At 46.3% G+C, this 14413-nt stretch overlaps 1 protein-coding gene across 1 annotated transcript in view; it reads right to left on the minus strand.

Annotated features, from left to right (window-relative positions):
• Positions 1-14413, minus strand: part of LANCL3 (LanC like family member 3) — a 322352-nt gene that overhangs the window by 162048 nt on the left and 145891 nt on the right. Inside the window, exon 3 of the mRNA XM_085622574.1 lies at positions 2264-2461. Coding sequence (XP_085478700.1) covers positions 2264-2461 — 198 coding nt within the window. The remainder of the gene's footprint in view (positions 1-2263; positions 2462-14413) is intronic.

The following is a 14413-nucleotide window of genomic DNA, read 5'->3' on the forward strand; positions in this document are numbered from 1 at the left end:
TTAGAGTCAGTTACACACCAAAGAAAATCATCCATTTACACACTTGTACACCCACTCATTCTTCAACAGGCCTTTCCCTATATATATTAAACATTTTAAAATTGTTCAGAAACCCATACTCAATGGATGATGTCATCAGTGATGTCATCAGTGATGTCATTTGAGATCCGTGCTCCGTGCGCGTACGCGCATGCGCGCGTGCACCGTGCGCGCACGGCAAGTCATGTGATTTAGAAACAACACTTTTCATTGGTTTATAGTAGTTTCAGTTCCAGAAACTTCCAACACCACACCCGCTCCCCTCATTATTACTTCTGATTCCCTGGGAGAAGGAGCTGAGCAGCTTTTCCAGTACTTGAGAATGGCAGAGCAGCAGTCATCTTCTGGGAGTGAGCAGGAGACCCTTGTGCCACAGAGACAGAGGAAACAGAAAAACTCTTTTATATGGCAATTTTTCACTTTTCCAGAGGGGCAGAAGAAGGTGAATGCTCCAAAAGTCACCTGCACTATTTGTGGTGGTGTCTAATCAAGAGGAGATCCTAAAAAGAAATACTCTTTTAGTATCTTCACTATGATCAGGCACGTTAGAGATGTACATCCTGTGGCTTATGCTCGAGCTGCTAAAGAAAACCCTCCAGCAGCTCAGCCGAGCACATCCGTAGCAGCTCAGCCGAGCACATCATCGGCAGCTCAGCCGAGTACTTCATCTGCGGCGTCAGCTTCACCTGCTTCTGTTCCTCTGGATATACACCCTCTGTTTAAGAGGGTGCATATACGGTGCAATCCGTGCAATGCTCTTCTCTCTTATGGGGACACCAGCATTTCCCTAATAGAGAGCAACATACAGCAGCGTGCGCGCACCCCGCGATTTTTTTAAAAAAAATAAAATGTTTTTTTTACCCTTCATGGTCCTTCAGGGACCCCCTGACAAAAGCTAGGGGGTCAGGAACTCTGTACCCTGCCCCCTTTTCACAATCTCCACCTTTCTTTTTCACTGTCACACACAAAATGGCGGACAACACTTCCTGATTTCGACCGATTCGAATGTTGACTGACATGTAACCACCAATCAGAATTACGCTCGCGCACGGCACCGTGCGCGCGCCTATAGATATTTATGTACTTTTAACTGCAATTTTCTCAGGAACTACTGAACAGATTGACACCATATATGCAAAAAGCACATCCCTGACCTGAGGACTACCTCTTTGCCAAATTTCTAGTAATTCTGTTCAGCCGTTCGGGCTGTACCTTCGACTAAAGGTCCTATAGGAAAATGCATGGGGAAAACGCGTTTTGAGACCCCCCTTTTTTCACAGCCCCCGCTTGACGAATCACCCCGAGACTTCCAGGGTAGGAGCTGAGCGGAGCGCCCCATTAGTTTTCAAAATTTCGCGAGGATCCGTCAACCGGCGCCAAAGTTATTCAAAATAGAATTTTCAGATTTCCTTTGGAAACACAGTCCTAACTATAACTATCTACTGGCGACCGCCAGTAGATAATATATATGTTTTATTAAAAACAAAAGGTTGTGGGTAACGCCTGACCTAAAACGTTCCTGGTAGTGACAAATTAACAATGCAGTTTCACCTTATTCAGGAGGTGTCCAGTGCACTGTCATATTTAGATTTACAGACACCTCTCAATCGAGAATATGGTCGCAAAGTAGAAACTCATCTAGCCATAAAACTGTTCTTTTTTTTGCAGTTTTAAATAGCGCAAATTCAACGCCTCCACTGTCCAAAAAAATTGTAATCTAATGGGGAGCCACAGCCAACAACCAATTGGTCAACGGAGCCGCAGGTTGAAAAAGCTTGGGAACCACTGCCTTGAGTAATACCACAGTGCCTCTGGGACACAAAAACCAGGACTAAATGCTGCTACACCCCTGGGCACTTTCTGTGATACAGTACCTGGTGTTCATCTAAACCCAATTTTGTAATGGGGAGGGAGCGGAAAGGGGTGCTAACTATGTCTATTTATTTGTTAAGCAAACAAACGTTCACAAACAAAGGAACCTTGGTGGTAGGAATGAGATAAAAACATAGGGCCATAATTTTCTGTACTTTGCAAATAGGAGGAAAATTAGCCCCTAACCTGAAAGTTTGTTTTCCAATGTGAGCATTTTAGAGTAGAAATTGCCCTGTTGATTGGTCAAGATAAAATAATGTGGGTTTGGTCTCCGTCTGTCTCTCCCTATTCCCCTCGCTCCTCTCTTGACCCCTTTAAGACTCTGAGGCGGAAGCATACACTGTGATTTTACCTGGGGCCCCGTGACACCAGTGCACAAGCTCGTTCTCTCTCTCAATCATTTCGCCCAGTTCCGGAGGCCAGTTGCAGTTCTGCTCCTGGTTGATTAAGAAGTCCACGCTCTGCCACACCAGCTCTCGGTCTGCGGGCTGGAGGTACTCCTGGTAAGAGAGCAGCATCTGCAGGATGGATGAAAGGCCGTGAGCCGCGCCTACAATCAAAAAGAACAATTTCATATACACAACTATTTTTTTTATTTGCTAGAACTACTTCAATATAATACTTTATAGAAATCTTTATTGATTTTCGTATAATACACAGACAAAACATACCATAAGGAGTCATTTTACAGAATTTCAAACACCCCTATCCCAATCCTTTCTCAGGCAAGTATTATTATGCATAAGGGAATTACAAAGGAGTCCCATACAGTGCTTAATTTGTAAACAAAATAAAAACGTAAGTGCCAGGGCTGTCGTCAGGCGGCCACTGCAGCTTGCCCCACACATTGCTTCTGCCATGCTACCAATGATAGTAAAAACACAACTACTAACCATCACACTCCTACAAGTGTTACAATTCAGACTATTTCAGGCCCCCAAACCTATATGAATGGTTTGGGCGGCAGTTAATAGTCACTTTTAATGTATATTAAATTATTAATGACTATTTAACGGTTGTTGGGGTCATCCCTAAATTAGCTAGACAGCGCCACCTTGTGACAAACTGTCACAAGCACTGGTGTTGCCAATTAAGTGCTCGTGCCGAGTACTGGAAACCACTGGCTTAAATTAAGCACTGGTCCCATAGAAATAGATGTGGGGTAACAATGTTGGTTTCGGAACTAGAGAAGTCTTAAAGCGGATATTATTATCTTGTAAAATCATAGAACACAACCACACGGAAAATATATCAGTACAGTAAAAAATGTAAGGGAAACAATTTATAGTCTACGTATCTCCCACTTGAATACAAAAACAATAAAATAACCCCCCAACAATTCACTTAATATAATACCTTTAAGTCACTTTTTAGAAGCCACTGAGCCAAGAAGAATGATGAAACCACACACAACAAATACGATTTTTCGATCTCAAGGGACAGTATTATTGATTATAGTGATTGCAGGACTATCAGCTATTATGCTTCGATTTCATTCTTACACAATGATTTCTCCTGCCTATATAATAACACATAAATAGTTGCCAAATTTTACACTTGAAAAGGTTCGCCTTATAACTACATACAAATTCTGAAATCAACAACTATTAATGTCATGAAGAAAATAAGTTTGTTGGCATGATGGTATTCTATTTCAGACCATACCTTGAAACCTGATTCAGAATAATTGGAGTAGTAGGTCATGTAAGTAATAACTAGGAGGAATTGTTGCTCAAATAAGATGATGTTTTCTGAGCAATTAACAGGTTCATTAAGACTCATTCAGTAGTATACGAACTGGATCATAATAAAGTTCACACACCATAGCTATAAAGTCTATCACAAGTTTAGCATAAATACTTTTCGGTTCTACTCTAAAGAGTGATTGAGCGCAAACAATCACCCACAAGAGTATCATGGCACTGGGAATCTCTGGTACCCAAGGAGGAATTGTGCCGAAGCAATAAGATCAAAGCTGAAAAAAGCCAAGTTTTAAGCCTTTGCGAACAGCCAGATGGTTTTCACCTGGTGCAAGACATTTGCAGCCAAGTAGGAAAATGAATGGCCTTCCGTCTTGCAGGACTACATTTTTAGAATGGACAGCAAACCAAGAGAAGAGAATATGAGGGCATGAGAAGAAGAATAGTTAACAAATCTGAAGCGAAGTTTATAGAAGACATGATGAAATAGACAGTCTTACACAAAATACATTTAAGAATAGAAAGCCAGAGAAGGTAGACCACGTGAAGGGCACTTGACCATGTGATGATGTAAAAAGGCACGCACTGCTGTATTGTGAATTTGTTGCAGTCTAGGGAAAGGGTAAGCTGGGAGCCCAAGGTACAGCAAATTACAATCATCAAGCCTACACAAAACAAAAAAAATGACTTGAACTACACGCTTTTGATGCATCATTGTTGGTCCTGGCCCTTTTTGTTGGTTCACGCCAGAATTTGCACTTTTCTCTGCCTTCCTTTGCTGAACTCGTTTTAGTTACCTTTAAGGACTTTTTTCATACTAACTTGTGGTCAAGTGCTTGTGCTCTCCCTGTAAGCATGGTAAAATTGGCCTACATCGGATTGGTACATTTAATTTACTTGTAAATCCCTAGTATGTGGTACTACATGTACCCAGGGCCTGTAAATTAAACACTACTAGTCGGCAGCAGCACTCGTTTGCTACCCACTAAAATAGCCTTCGAAAACCTGTCTCAGGCCTGCCACTGCAGCCAGTAGTGCAGTTTTAAACTGCCATTTCAACCTGACAAAATAAACCTTTTGCCAGGCATAAACCTTCCTTTTTAATACTTCTAAGTCACGTTTAACGTAAGCCATAACCACCCTTAGGGCAGGGTGCATGGTATTTAAAAAGTAGAATATGTGTGCATAAGTTTTACATGTCCTGACAGTCAAGAACTCGTAAATTCAATTTTCACTGTTGTAAGGCCTATCTCTCCCATAAACTAACACAGGGTTATCTTATTACATTTAATGAATGCTAACTTCAGATTGGGAACAAATAGAGATATTCTATTTATACTTGAATGAATTGTATATTTAAATCCTTGTTAACGGTGAAGTTGGATTTTAAGTTACAGTTTTGAAAATGCCACATTTAGAAAGTTAAAGACACACAATTGATGAACGGAATGCTGAACAAATCAAAACATTCACCCCCAGTCAAGAGATCTGGGTTCAATCCATCATTCTTTTGCTCACAATGCCACCCCAGTTTAGACCTGGCCATATGCAAATCAGTCTTGACCCTGTGCCTCATGGGAACAGTCCAGCCCGAACTGCCAAGCCAGGTCCTCCCTGGACCGGAAACAAGCATCCTAGGACCGGTTTCGGGGTTTCATCCCTCTTCAGCCAGGATAGCTTGATTCCAGTGGCACAGTGAGCCCGGGACCCATGTCTGGGCATACCCGGCGCACTAAGGGCAAGAAAGCAAAAGACACACACTTGAATCAAGCTATCCTGGCTGAAGAGGGGTGAAACCCCGAAACCGGTCCTAGGATGCTTGTTTCCAGTCCAGGGAGGACCTGGCTTGGCAGTTCGGGCTGGACTGTTCCCATGAGGCACAGGGTCAAGACTGATTTGCATATGGCTGGGTTCAAACTGGAATGGCATGGTGAGCAAAAAACGATGAATTTAGGCCACAATCTCTGTACTGGGGTGAATGTATGACATTGTTATGCATTCTGTCCATCAACTGTTGTTTTTACATTTACAAAGTTGGTATTTTCTTCTCCAAACCAACTGCACCTTCCTGCCAGTGTGCTGGGCCACATAGCTGTCAATGGCTCTGCTGTTGGAGTTTGTGTATTGCTTCCAAACAGTAAGACAAAGGAAGCCTAGATGTGGGGTGAGAGGCTCTTCCTGACAGGATGGCTGGTGAGGGGCTATACCCTGCCCTGATTACATTTCAGCGGGCTTTACCTGCAGCACCCACAAAGGAACCTGTCACCAGGGCTCCTCTGCCTTTTTTCCACAGCAGACACTTTGGCACCAGGACCAGGATAAGGGGAAAAACTGACCAGAACTAGTTTTGGGGTAAGTTACACAGAGGATGGCACCAGGTATAAAAATGAGACCATCTTAACCACTCTTCAGAACACTCCAGGATTTGTGGAAGATTCAAAAGAAGGTCTAGCTTGCTGCCAGAATGACTACCTTGCTTTCTGAAGAAGGAGGACTGGACCTCTTTGGCTTGATCCTAGGCTACCCAGAATTGACTCCAGGGGTCAGTTGGCTGACTTCCTGTTTGAGCTACATGGACACAACAACCTTCCAGATGCCTCTCCTGCTTCCCAGCAGACCAGAGCCCACTGCACCTTACTTGGTCCCATCTGCTGTCCTCAGTGGGAATGAGTCCTGACCCACCAAGTGCTGTCCTCCAGTTCCTGGACCCTCGTCTGGAGTCAGAGTACACTCCTTCCGGCGCAACTGAAGGTTTCACCGTAACCGGCGCAAGGCAACGCATTCCGATGCAGGACCTCACATTAGAACACTTCACAGTTCCTCATTGGCAGTTTCAGCAGAACCGGCTGGTGATGCAGCCTGACGCAGGAACTCGCTTTGCAGCACCTCGCAGCTCCTGATTGCCAGCTTCACTGGAACTGACGCAGCGTGATGCAGCCTGATGTAGTATCTTGCATCGCAGCACCTTGCAGCTCCTGATCAGCAGTCTCTAACTTAAACCTGACTGCTTTGTGCCAAGCTACCAGAGGGCTGAGCACAGGTTACTTTGGCCACCTTGACAAAGATTATGATTGTTTCTTGAGTGGGGTTCCCATCCGTCACAATGAATGAACCCATTCTAACAAGTGCAGACAGGAAATTGCACTCATTTGTGTTTACCTGGACATGTACCACTAGGCATACCTGATGGTAGATGGCCAAAGTTATTATGGGCAGTTGCATACACAAAATAAGCAAAAATGCCATTGATGCACAAGCTATTTTCCATTTCTGCCTTTGCTCTTTACAATAGGCACATAAACACCTGAGTGCCAGGTACACATACTATTAGGGAAGGGTGTTTTTGTACAATTTAATAGTCGTATCTAAATAACCATCTAGCATGGAATAAAGGGGCATTGAAATACAAATAGAAGATTAAGAACTCAGTGGTCCAGGCTCAGTGATTTGGGTGATATTATAAAAGGGGGAAGGGAGTCATGGTGATTTTTCATGGTTTCAGATGGTAAATGTATTTTTAGTGATGGCCCAGTTAAAGCCACAAAATAATTCCTTAAATTATTAAACATTAGTGTTATGGGGTGATTATGGAAATTTTCCTAAGAGAGTAAAATCCCTGGTGTAGTAAAGAAATGTCAGGAAGTGATAAAGCAGAAGCCAAAAGAGTTTAGCACACATTAATTAAAACCTGGGTTCGTAATAGAAGGGGACAATGGGGGGATGAATAGTTCAAGTGGAAAACTTTGGTGAGGTGAAATTCCAGATTAATTCTAACAGCACATGATGCATTTGTCATTCATGGGGGTAGCATTATATCTAATACAAATGATGGAAGTCTTAAAGAAGATTGCAAAAGATAGAATTTATCCAAAGCAAGAAGATGGACTTAGGGGGAATGTCACAGCTCTTAGCATTGGTCGACTGGTCATCAAGGAGAAGGAGTTAGGGGCATGTCACAGCATTTTCTAATGGTCCTTTGGCCAGCAAAGACACGTTGACATCATCAGGCTCATAGCATCTAGGAAAGATGGCAGCATTTCTTCTGCCAAGTGTAAAATGAAGAAAAGAATACAAACATTCACTGATCAATTTCATTAAGTGTTTGAGTAGAAGTTGCTGCAGAAGGACGATTTTTGTATTATCTGCTTGCAAAATATATGTTGCCTTCTAAACTCAGAAGTAATAAGTTACTAAATGTGATTTAATGTTATTACAGGTGAGTAGGGCTAGACTGCACACCTCAAATCCATAAGCTAGTTTAGAGGAATTATACATAACTTGCATCTAATTTAGGGATGGCATCTTATGAAGTAACCATAGTGTCCATATAGGAATGCCTCATTTTTGCATCACTCGTCTTAGGTAAGACTAATATTAGTGCCTCTGGGGTCCTTTTGGCTGGTGAGACAGGGCTGTTGTTCTCTACTGAGCCTTGAATTCCATTTCTGTATTCCAGGTAGTGGCTGTGATGCATTTGAGGGCCCTCCCAACATACTAAAGAAAAATCTTTGCAATTAAGAACTGCTGTATTTCTCATCTACAGAGACAAGACCAGGGGAGAACCAGGGTATAGGTAGACCTCACTTGGGGGTGGGCATGGTGATGTACAGATGAATGACTATTTATCATCTAGTGGACAGTGGTGTAAACACAGAATTTTTCTAGGATGATCAGACCCTGGATTCAGATTGTATGCTGACTTCACAGAATCTTTCCAGAACAAATATCGATTACTGCACACGTGATACTTAGACACTAATGGGACTGAAAAGACAACATATCCCCTGGGACTGGCTGCCCGGGCTGACAGTCGTCCCAGGAGGGAGAAGTTATAAATGGATTAGCCTACTCCCTGTTCTCCTGCTGGTATTGCTGGTGTGTGACAATAACAGCATGGCTTCATTAACTGCAGTTTCCCTAATTGCTCTTGGGAAACAATGACCTCTCTGGCCCTCTCCATGCAGTGCACCACCTCGGAGGCATGAACTTGGATGCCTCAATTTTCCTCATTTACTCGGACACCTCCGCCGTCTGAGCCACTATGTCTTGATTAGTGATGCCCGCTGCTGAAACAAACCAAGTATGATTGTTCCTTGAAGTCAGGATGGTCCCAGAGGGGAAACCCAGCACTTATCTTTGCTTATGGTAATTACCTAACTGCTTCCATGTATATTTTGTGATTAAGACATCCGTTAGGAAACTGGTCTCTCTGGTACTTTAAAAATAAACATAATTGTGAAAAAAAAGTGAGTAAGAAACCAATTTAGGTTCCGATGCTTCAGCATCACAATGCATTCTTATGAACATATCCACTTTTTATTTAGGCCTGAAGTGGACAACATGTTCACATACTCCAAATGCTAACCAGATTGTTATTTGACAAATATATTAGACTATGCCGTGCAGAGTCAAACGACATGTCGAAGGTCAGACCAATCAGTATCAAGACCCACATACTGACTGTTCCCTAGTCTGTATTAAACAATCTGGGGGATATTCTCAAGAACGTGTGATAAACATCGCAAAATTAGCTTAACGCAACTTTGCACATCGCAGTCTATCGCGGGAAAATAACACAGTGGTAACGTGGTATTCTCAAGCCGGCGATACCATGCAATAGGGGCACGATAACGTGTCGAATGTCCTGCAGTTCCCCAGGTCATGCGGGAAAATGCACTATAACAGCAACAAAAAAAAGGGAGAAGAAAGAAACTGCGTAGCACCATGGATGCACCCGGACCGAGTGCAGAGGCCAACGCGAACCCCACAAGCCCCACAGACCACCAGCAAGGAACCTCGTGGTCGGGGAAGGCCAAGGAGAAGAGGAAGAGGCAGACGGGGTGCAGTCTGCAGTGAAACCAGATCAGCGTCACGGAGGTGACAGAACACTACCATCCACTGAACGTCAATATGACAAACGTGAATGCAGTCGGAGTGTCGAGGAGGTCAATGGAGGAGGACAAGAGGTACTGGCATGATGTGAAAAGCTAACCCAAGCACAAACCCACTGCCAACAGGAAGGCAGCAATGGTGACAGGAGGTGAGAGTCCTGCGCCACAGGAGGAGCTGGAGGAAACGGAGGCCACAGTCATCAGGGTGGAGACGGCGCAAGGAGTTGGGAGTCCGGACACAGCCCGATAGGACCTGACACAACATCAACAGGGTGAGTAAGGTCCATGGCCTGGGGGGACGGGGGGAGATGGGCACAATGGCACACATGCACAACGATGTGCAGCACACTGCACACCCACAATGACCCTGGATCATGTCCCTGATCCCCATGGCACACTGCAGCACACACATAGCAATAACAGCACATCCGATGACAATGTGGCACAAAGTGCAACACCGACACTGCAGAACAGAGGACACAACTGGGTCCGCACATGCGCAGAAACAGGCCAATCACATCTAACATAGCAGGAAACTGTGAGATGGAAATGTACGTGTACAACCACACATCCGTCATGTAGTCCAAATATCCACTGTCCTGCATCAAATATACAGCACCTCCCAAACAGTCACAATGTACATTGTCATACAGTCTACATGTAAACTAGAACAATGCGCCAACATACATGTCAACACAATGTCAACATGCATCTCCCCTTCACATTGCAGAGGGACAAACAACACCTCCAGCAGAGCAGACCAGAATACTCATCAGTGATGCTGGAGAGGACCACCACACCTTCGACACCGACACCCTACAACAGCCCATGGACATCTTAGGCAACCCACCCCCAGGAACAGGGCAGCCAAGCTACATAGAGGAGACCCCAGCTCCTGCAGAGACCACACAGAAGGAAGCACCCGCCACCACGGCTGGCTCCCAAAACTTCACCTAGGCACACATCGCATTTAATGCCAGGTGTCAGAATGCCAAAAGGAGGTGGCCGAACAGGTGCAGGTGGGGTCAGAGCTCATGGAAGCCGAACCAGATCACATATGTGGGTGTTCAAGTCCCATCAGGGACCACCTACACCACACAAAGGAGACCCACACCGCGACAGAGACACATGCATTTGCACATTTTCTGCAATGAACCACACCCAGAGCCCCGGAATCATCATTCACACCCCCACGCTGGACCTCCGTACGATGGCCCAGTCCACTCTTACGTACTGAATGGGTGACGACAAAGCTATATGTCCAAGGCCTTACCCGCTGCCAGCGGTGACATGGTTGCGTCCGCTGTACACAGCACAATGTAATGTTGTAGGCCCCGGGGACCTCATGCATACATCATGACCACACGGACACACACAGATAGTTTGTGGAAGTGGCTATGGGCACGTGCGCCCGGCCCCTTTATTGCCAGGGTCACATGTACAGTGACGCCTGTGCTTGATGGGTGTAGGGTGAGTGTAAGCCAGCCCGCACGGAGTGGTTGGTGCTGGCAACAAGTTGAGCAGTGAACACCATTAAAACGGAAACAGAAAACACCAGCATTACCTAGACAACTGCGGAGCATCATGGTGGTAGCCGGAGCAAGTACAGAGGTCACCCAATCTGCAAACAGAAGTGTCCGTGAGTTGCAGTGCACTGAGTTTGGGGCACTGGAGCTGAGTGTGCTCATGTGAAGAAAATGTCTAGGATTGCGTCCCTTCAAATTATTCATGATGCAGGTGCAGTGGGGTGTGTTACACATGCATCATCTACCTCATCATCGTCCCACGTCTCCCACACTGTCTGAGGTGACATTACTGCGTGAGCAGCCCACAGCACACAACTCATTCAGAAATGGTCCATGAGTCGAGGTGCACTGAGTTAGTGGCACCTGGAGTGCTGAGCAGGGTATCAGGCAGATGATGGCATCCACCCCAGGTGTGAGCAACTCTGTTAGTCTGCCTGTACGGCTGTTTTGACTCTGGCAGCTGGCATTCGGTGGTGGTTCTGGCGGTGGTGGCCTGTGCCTCCTGTGGTGATGCGACGTCCGGGCCGGTCAGAACTTGATTTGATGTGTGACCCCTGGCGGACCGCACTTGAGGCCAAAGACAGCGGACAGCGCAGGGTCACAGACAGATGGCGTTGATGACCCCAAGGCCATCGTCTCAGAGGCCATCCAATATCTCACCTGACAGGGTCCCTGACTTGAGCTGCACATAGTTAGGGGCCCTGGATGCACTGCGGCCGGCACAGGCACACCGCCACGGGAGTGTGACTTGCGGTGCAGTGAGATAGGGCCACGCGAGCTGAGCGGGTCCTCATCGATGTCCAAGGTGAATGTGGCAGAAGGTTGCGGGGGACAGTGGAAGGTGTCCTCCAGGGCATGATGCAGAGCATAGAAGCCATCCGGAAGCGGCAAATTGAGGAGTGGAATGCTACAGCCTCGTTTTCGCCAAAAAATCAGTATCACTGACATGATGATGAAGACAACCCCCAGTCCATAGACTCAGTCGCCACCAAAGTTCAACCAGAAAGTGTCCATGGCTGTCGGGGAACAGACTAAGTGGCACCAGAGCTGAAGGGGTATGCAGTCTGCGATCAGGCCAGTACAATGATATAGAGGCTGGCATAAATAAATCAAGACTGAGTTCCCAATGTGTGACCTACTCGACCGCAGTGTAGGCCCGAGGCAGCGGTCAGCAGGGGCCCACAGCCACGTGTCATTGGTTCACGATGCACAGAGTTAGTGACAGCAGAGCAGTTGTTGGCAGTGTTCGATCACCTCCATAACAAGGATCCTTTTTTCCTCCAGACTGCACCACATCTTCCTCTTACTCTTCTCCATGCGTTCAATGATATGAACTCCGCCATACACAAATCAAGACTCAGTTCTAACTGTGTGACCTACTCAACCGCAGTGTAGGCCGAAGGCAGTAGTCAGCAAGGGACCACAGACAGGTGTCGTGCGGAGGCTATGCACAGAGTTGGTGGCATCACATCGAAGGGAGTACAGTGACATAATATCTACCATAAAGTGTGCTTTTCATTGCTTAATCAAGAATCAGTTCCAAATGTGTGAGCGACTTGGCAGCTGTGTAGGCCGGTGGAGTATGTCAACGAAAAAGGAGTACTGCGGGCCTGTGTCGCGGAGGCCGTGATGGTCTGAGGAGGCTTCTAAGCTTGCAGACCTCGGGCTTGGTGCTTGCGCCAGCACGTGGTGGGCCCTCCTTGACACACATTGGTGTCGGCAGGTGAGCAGTGAGGCCTGGGTGCGCAGGTGCAAGCAAGACGGGTTTGGGGACAAGCGGGCTGGGGTGCAGCAGGTGCACAGGATCGCAGGCAACACCGCTCACGGCATCGGCCTCGTGGCGGGCTGGGAGGCGCCGTCCTGGCAGAGATGTTGGGCATTCCGGAAGAGAACCACGCCCAGAGCTATGTGCGTTTTATTCACACCCCTATGCTGGCCTGGCGTATGCCGAGCCAGCTCACTCTGCTCATGCTTACAGGGGGGGGACGTCACAAGCTACATTTCCGGGATCTTTCCCACTGGCTGGGGTGACATGGTTGCGTCCACTGTCCACTACACTCCATACACCAGCAGTGTATGTGGACATGGATATGTCTGTGGTCTGCATACTGCAGTCTGTCCAACACATCTCCGCCAAACTTGGCATTGTGTACCTTCTCATTCATGGGCCACTTGCCTCCATCGCACATGCCTGGTTCACACCGCTCCCCACATTCCACTATTGTGTGGCTGAGGTGCCATGCCGTTGATGGCTCATGTACATGGCTAGCCCAGGTTGCCACAGTAAGTTATGCTGTCGTGTCTGGTGGATGGGCATGTTGTTTTGCATTTTGAATGTGAGTCTGTGGCGTGTGCATTCCCAGAGTTGTGAGTTGCATGATTGTGGAGTTGGGGGGTGTGGTGTGTTCATTTGGTACTTGCCAACATGCAGTGCATTTCCATGTGTGCCATCCTGTTAGCGCTGGTTGATGATGGACTGTTGGTAGAAGCAGGAATCATGCACACTGCTTGGGTAGTTGGCGACAACGTTGGTGGCGATTCGCAGGTGGTCCACTGTTGCCTGCACATTGATGGAATGCGTGTGCTTTCTGTTGAGGTAATTGTGTGCAGTGTCACCAGGGGGTACAAGGAGGACATGTGTGCAGTCAATTGCCCCCTGACACGTGCGGGAAGCCAGCTATGGCGTAGACGCTTTGCTTGGTCTCCAGCTGTTCCTGTGCAGTGTGGGGAGAGTATAGGTACTGGGGTACCAAGCTGATGATGGCATCCAAGACAGTTGTGATGAACTTTGATTGAGCTGGCTGTGGGACTCCTCCGACTCTGGCGGTTGTTGGTTGGAAGGTCCCAGAGGCCAACATGTGCAGAACAGCCAGCAGCTTTGTCTGCGGAGGGTACCGTCAGCCTGTGGGCAATGGTAGTCAGAATGTGTAGGATGGTTGTCCTTTTGAGCCTGTAGTGGCCAATGACACTGGGCCCGATTCATAGAACTAACTTAAGACAAAATCCTAAACTTACTACTTTTGGTATTCACAGAAGAAGTCTTAGGTCTGTCTTAGGTCTGTCTTAAGTTTGTCTTAAGTCTGTCTTAAGTTTGTCTAACTCTGTCTTAAGTCTGTCTTAAGTCAAATTTAAGACAAAATCCTAACTTTACTACTACTAAATAACTTCTGTGAATACCAAAAGTAGTAGGATAGAGTTAAGACAGACTTAAGACAGACTTAAGACAAACGTAAGATAAACTTAGGATAGACTTAAGACAGACTTAAGACAGACTTAAGACAGACTTAAGACAGACTTCAGACAAAATCCGAACTTTACAACTACTAAATGCCTTCTGTGAATACCAAAAGTAGTATGTTTAGGATTTTGTCTAAAGTTAGTTCTG

This window comes from Triturus cristatus, chromosome 8 (genome assembly GCF_964204655.1).
Source record: "Triturus cristatus chromosome 8, aTriCri1.1, whole genome shotgun sequence".
NCBI lineage: Eukaryota > Metazoa > Chordata > Amphibia > Caudata > Salamandridae > Triturus > Triturus cristatus.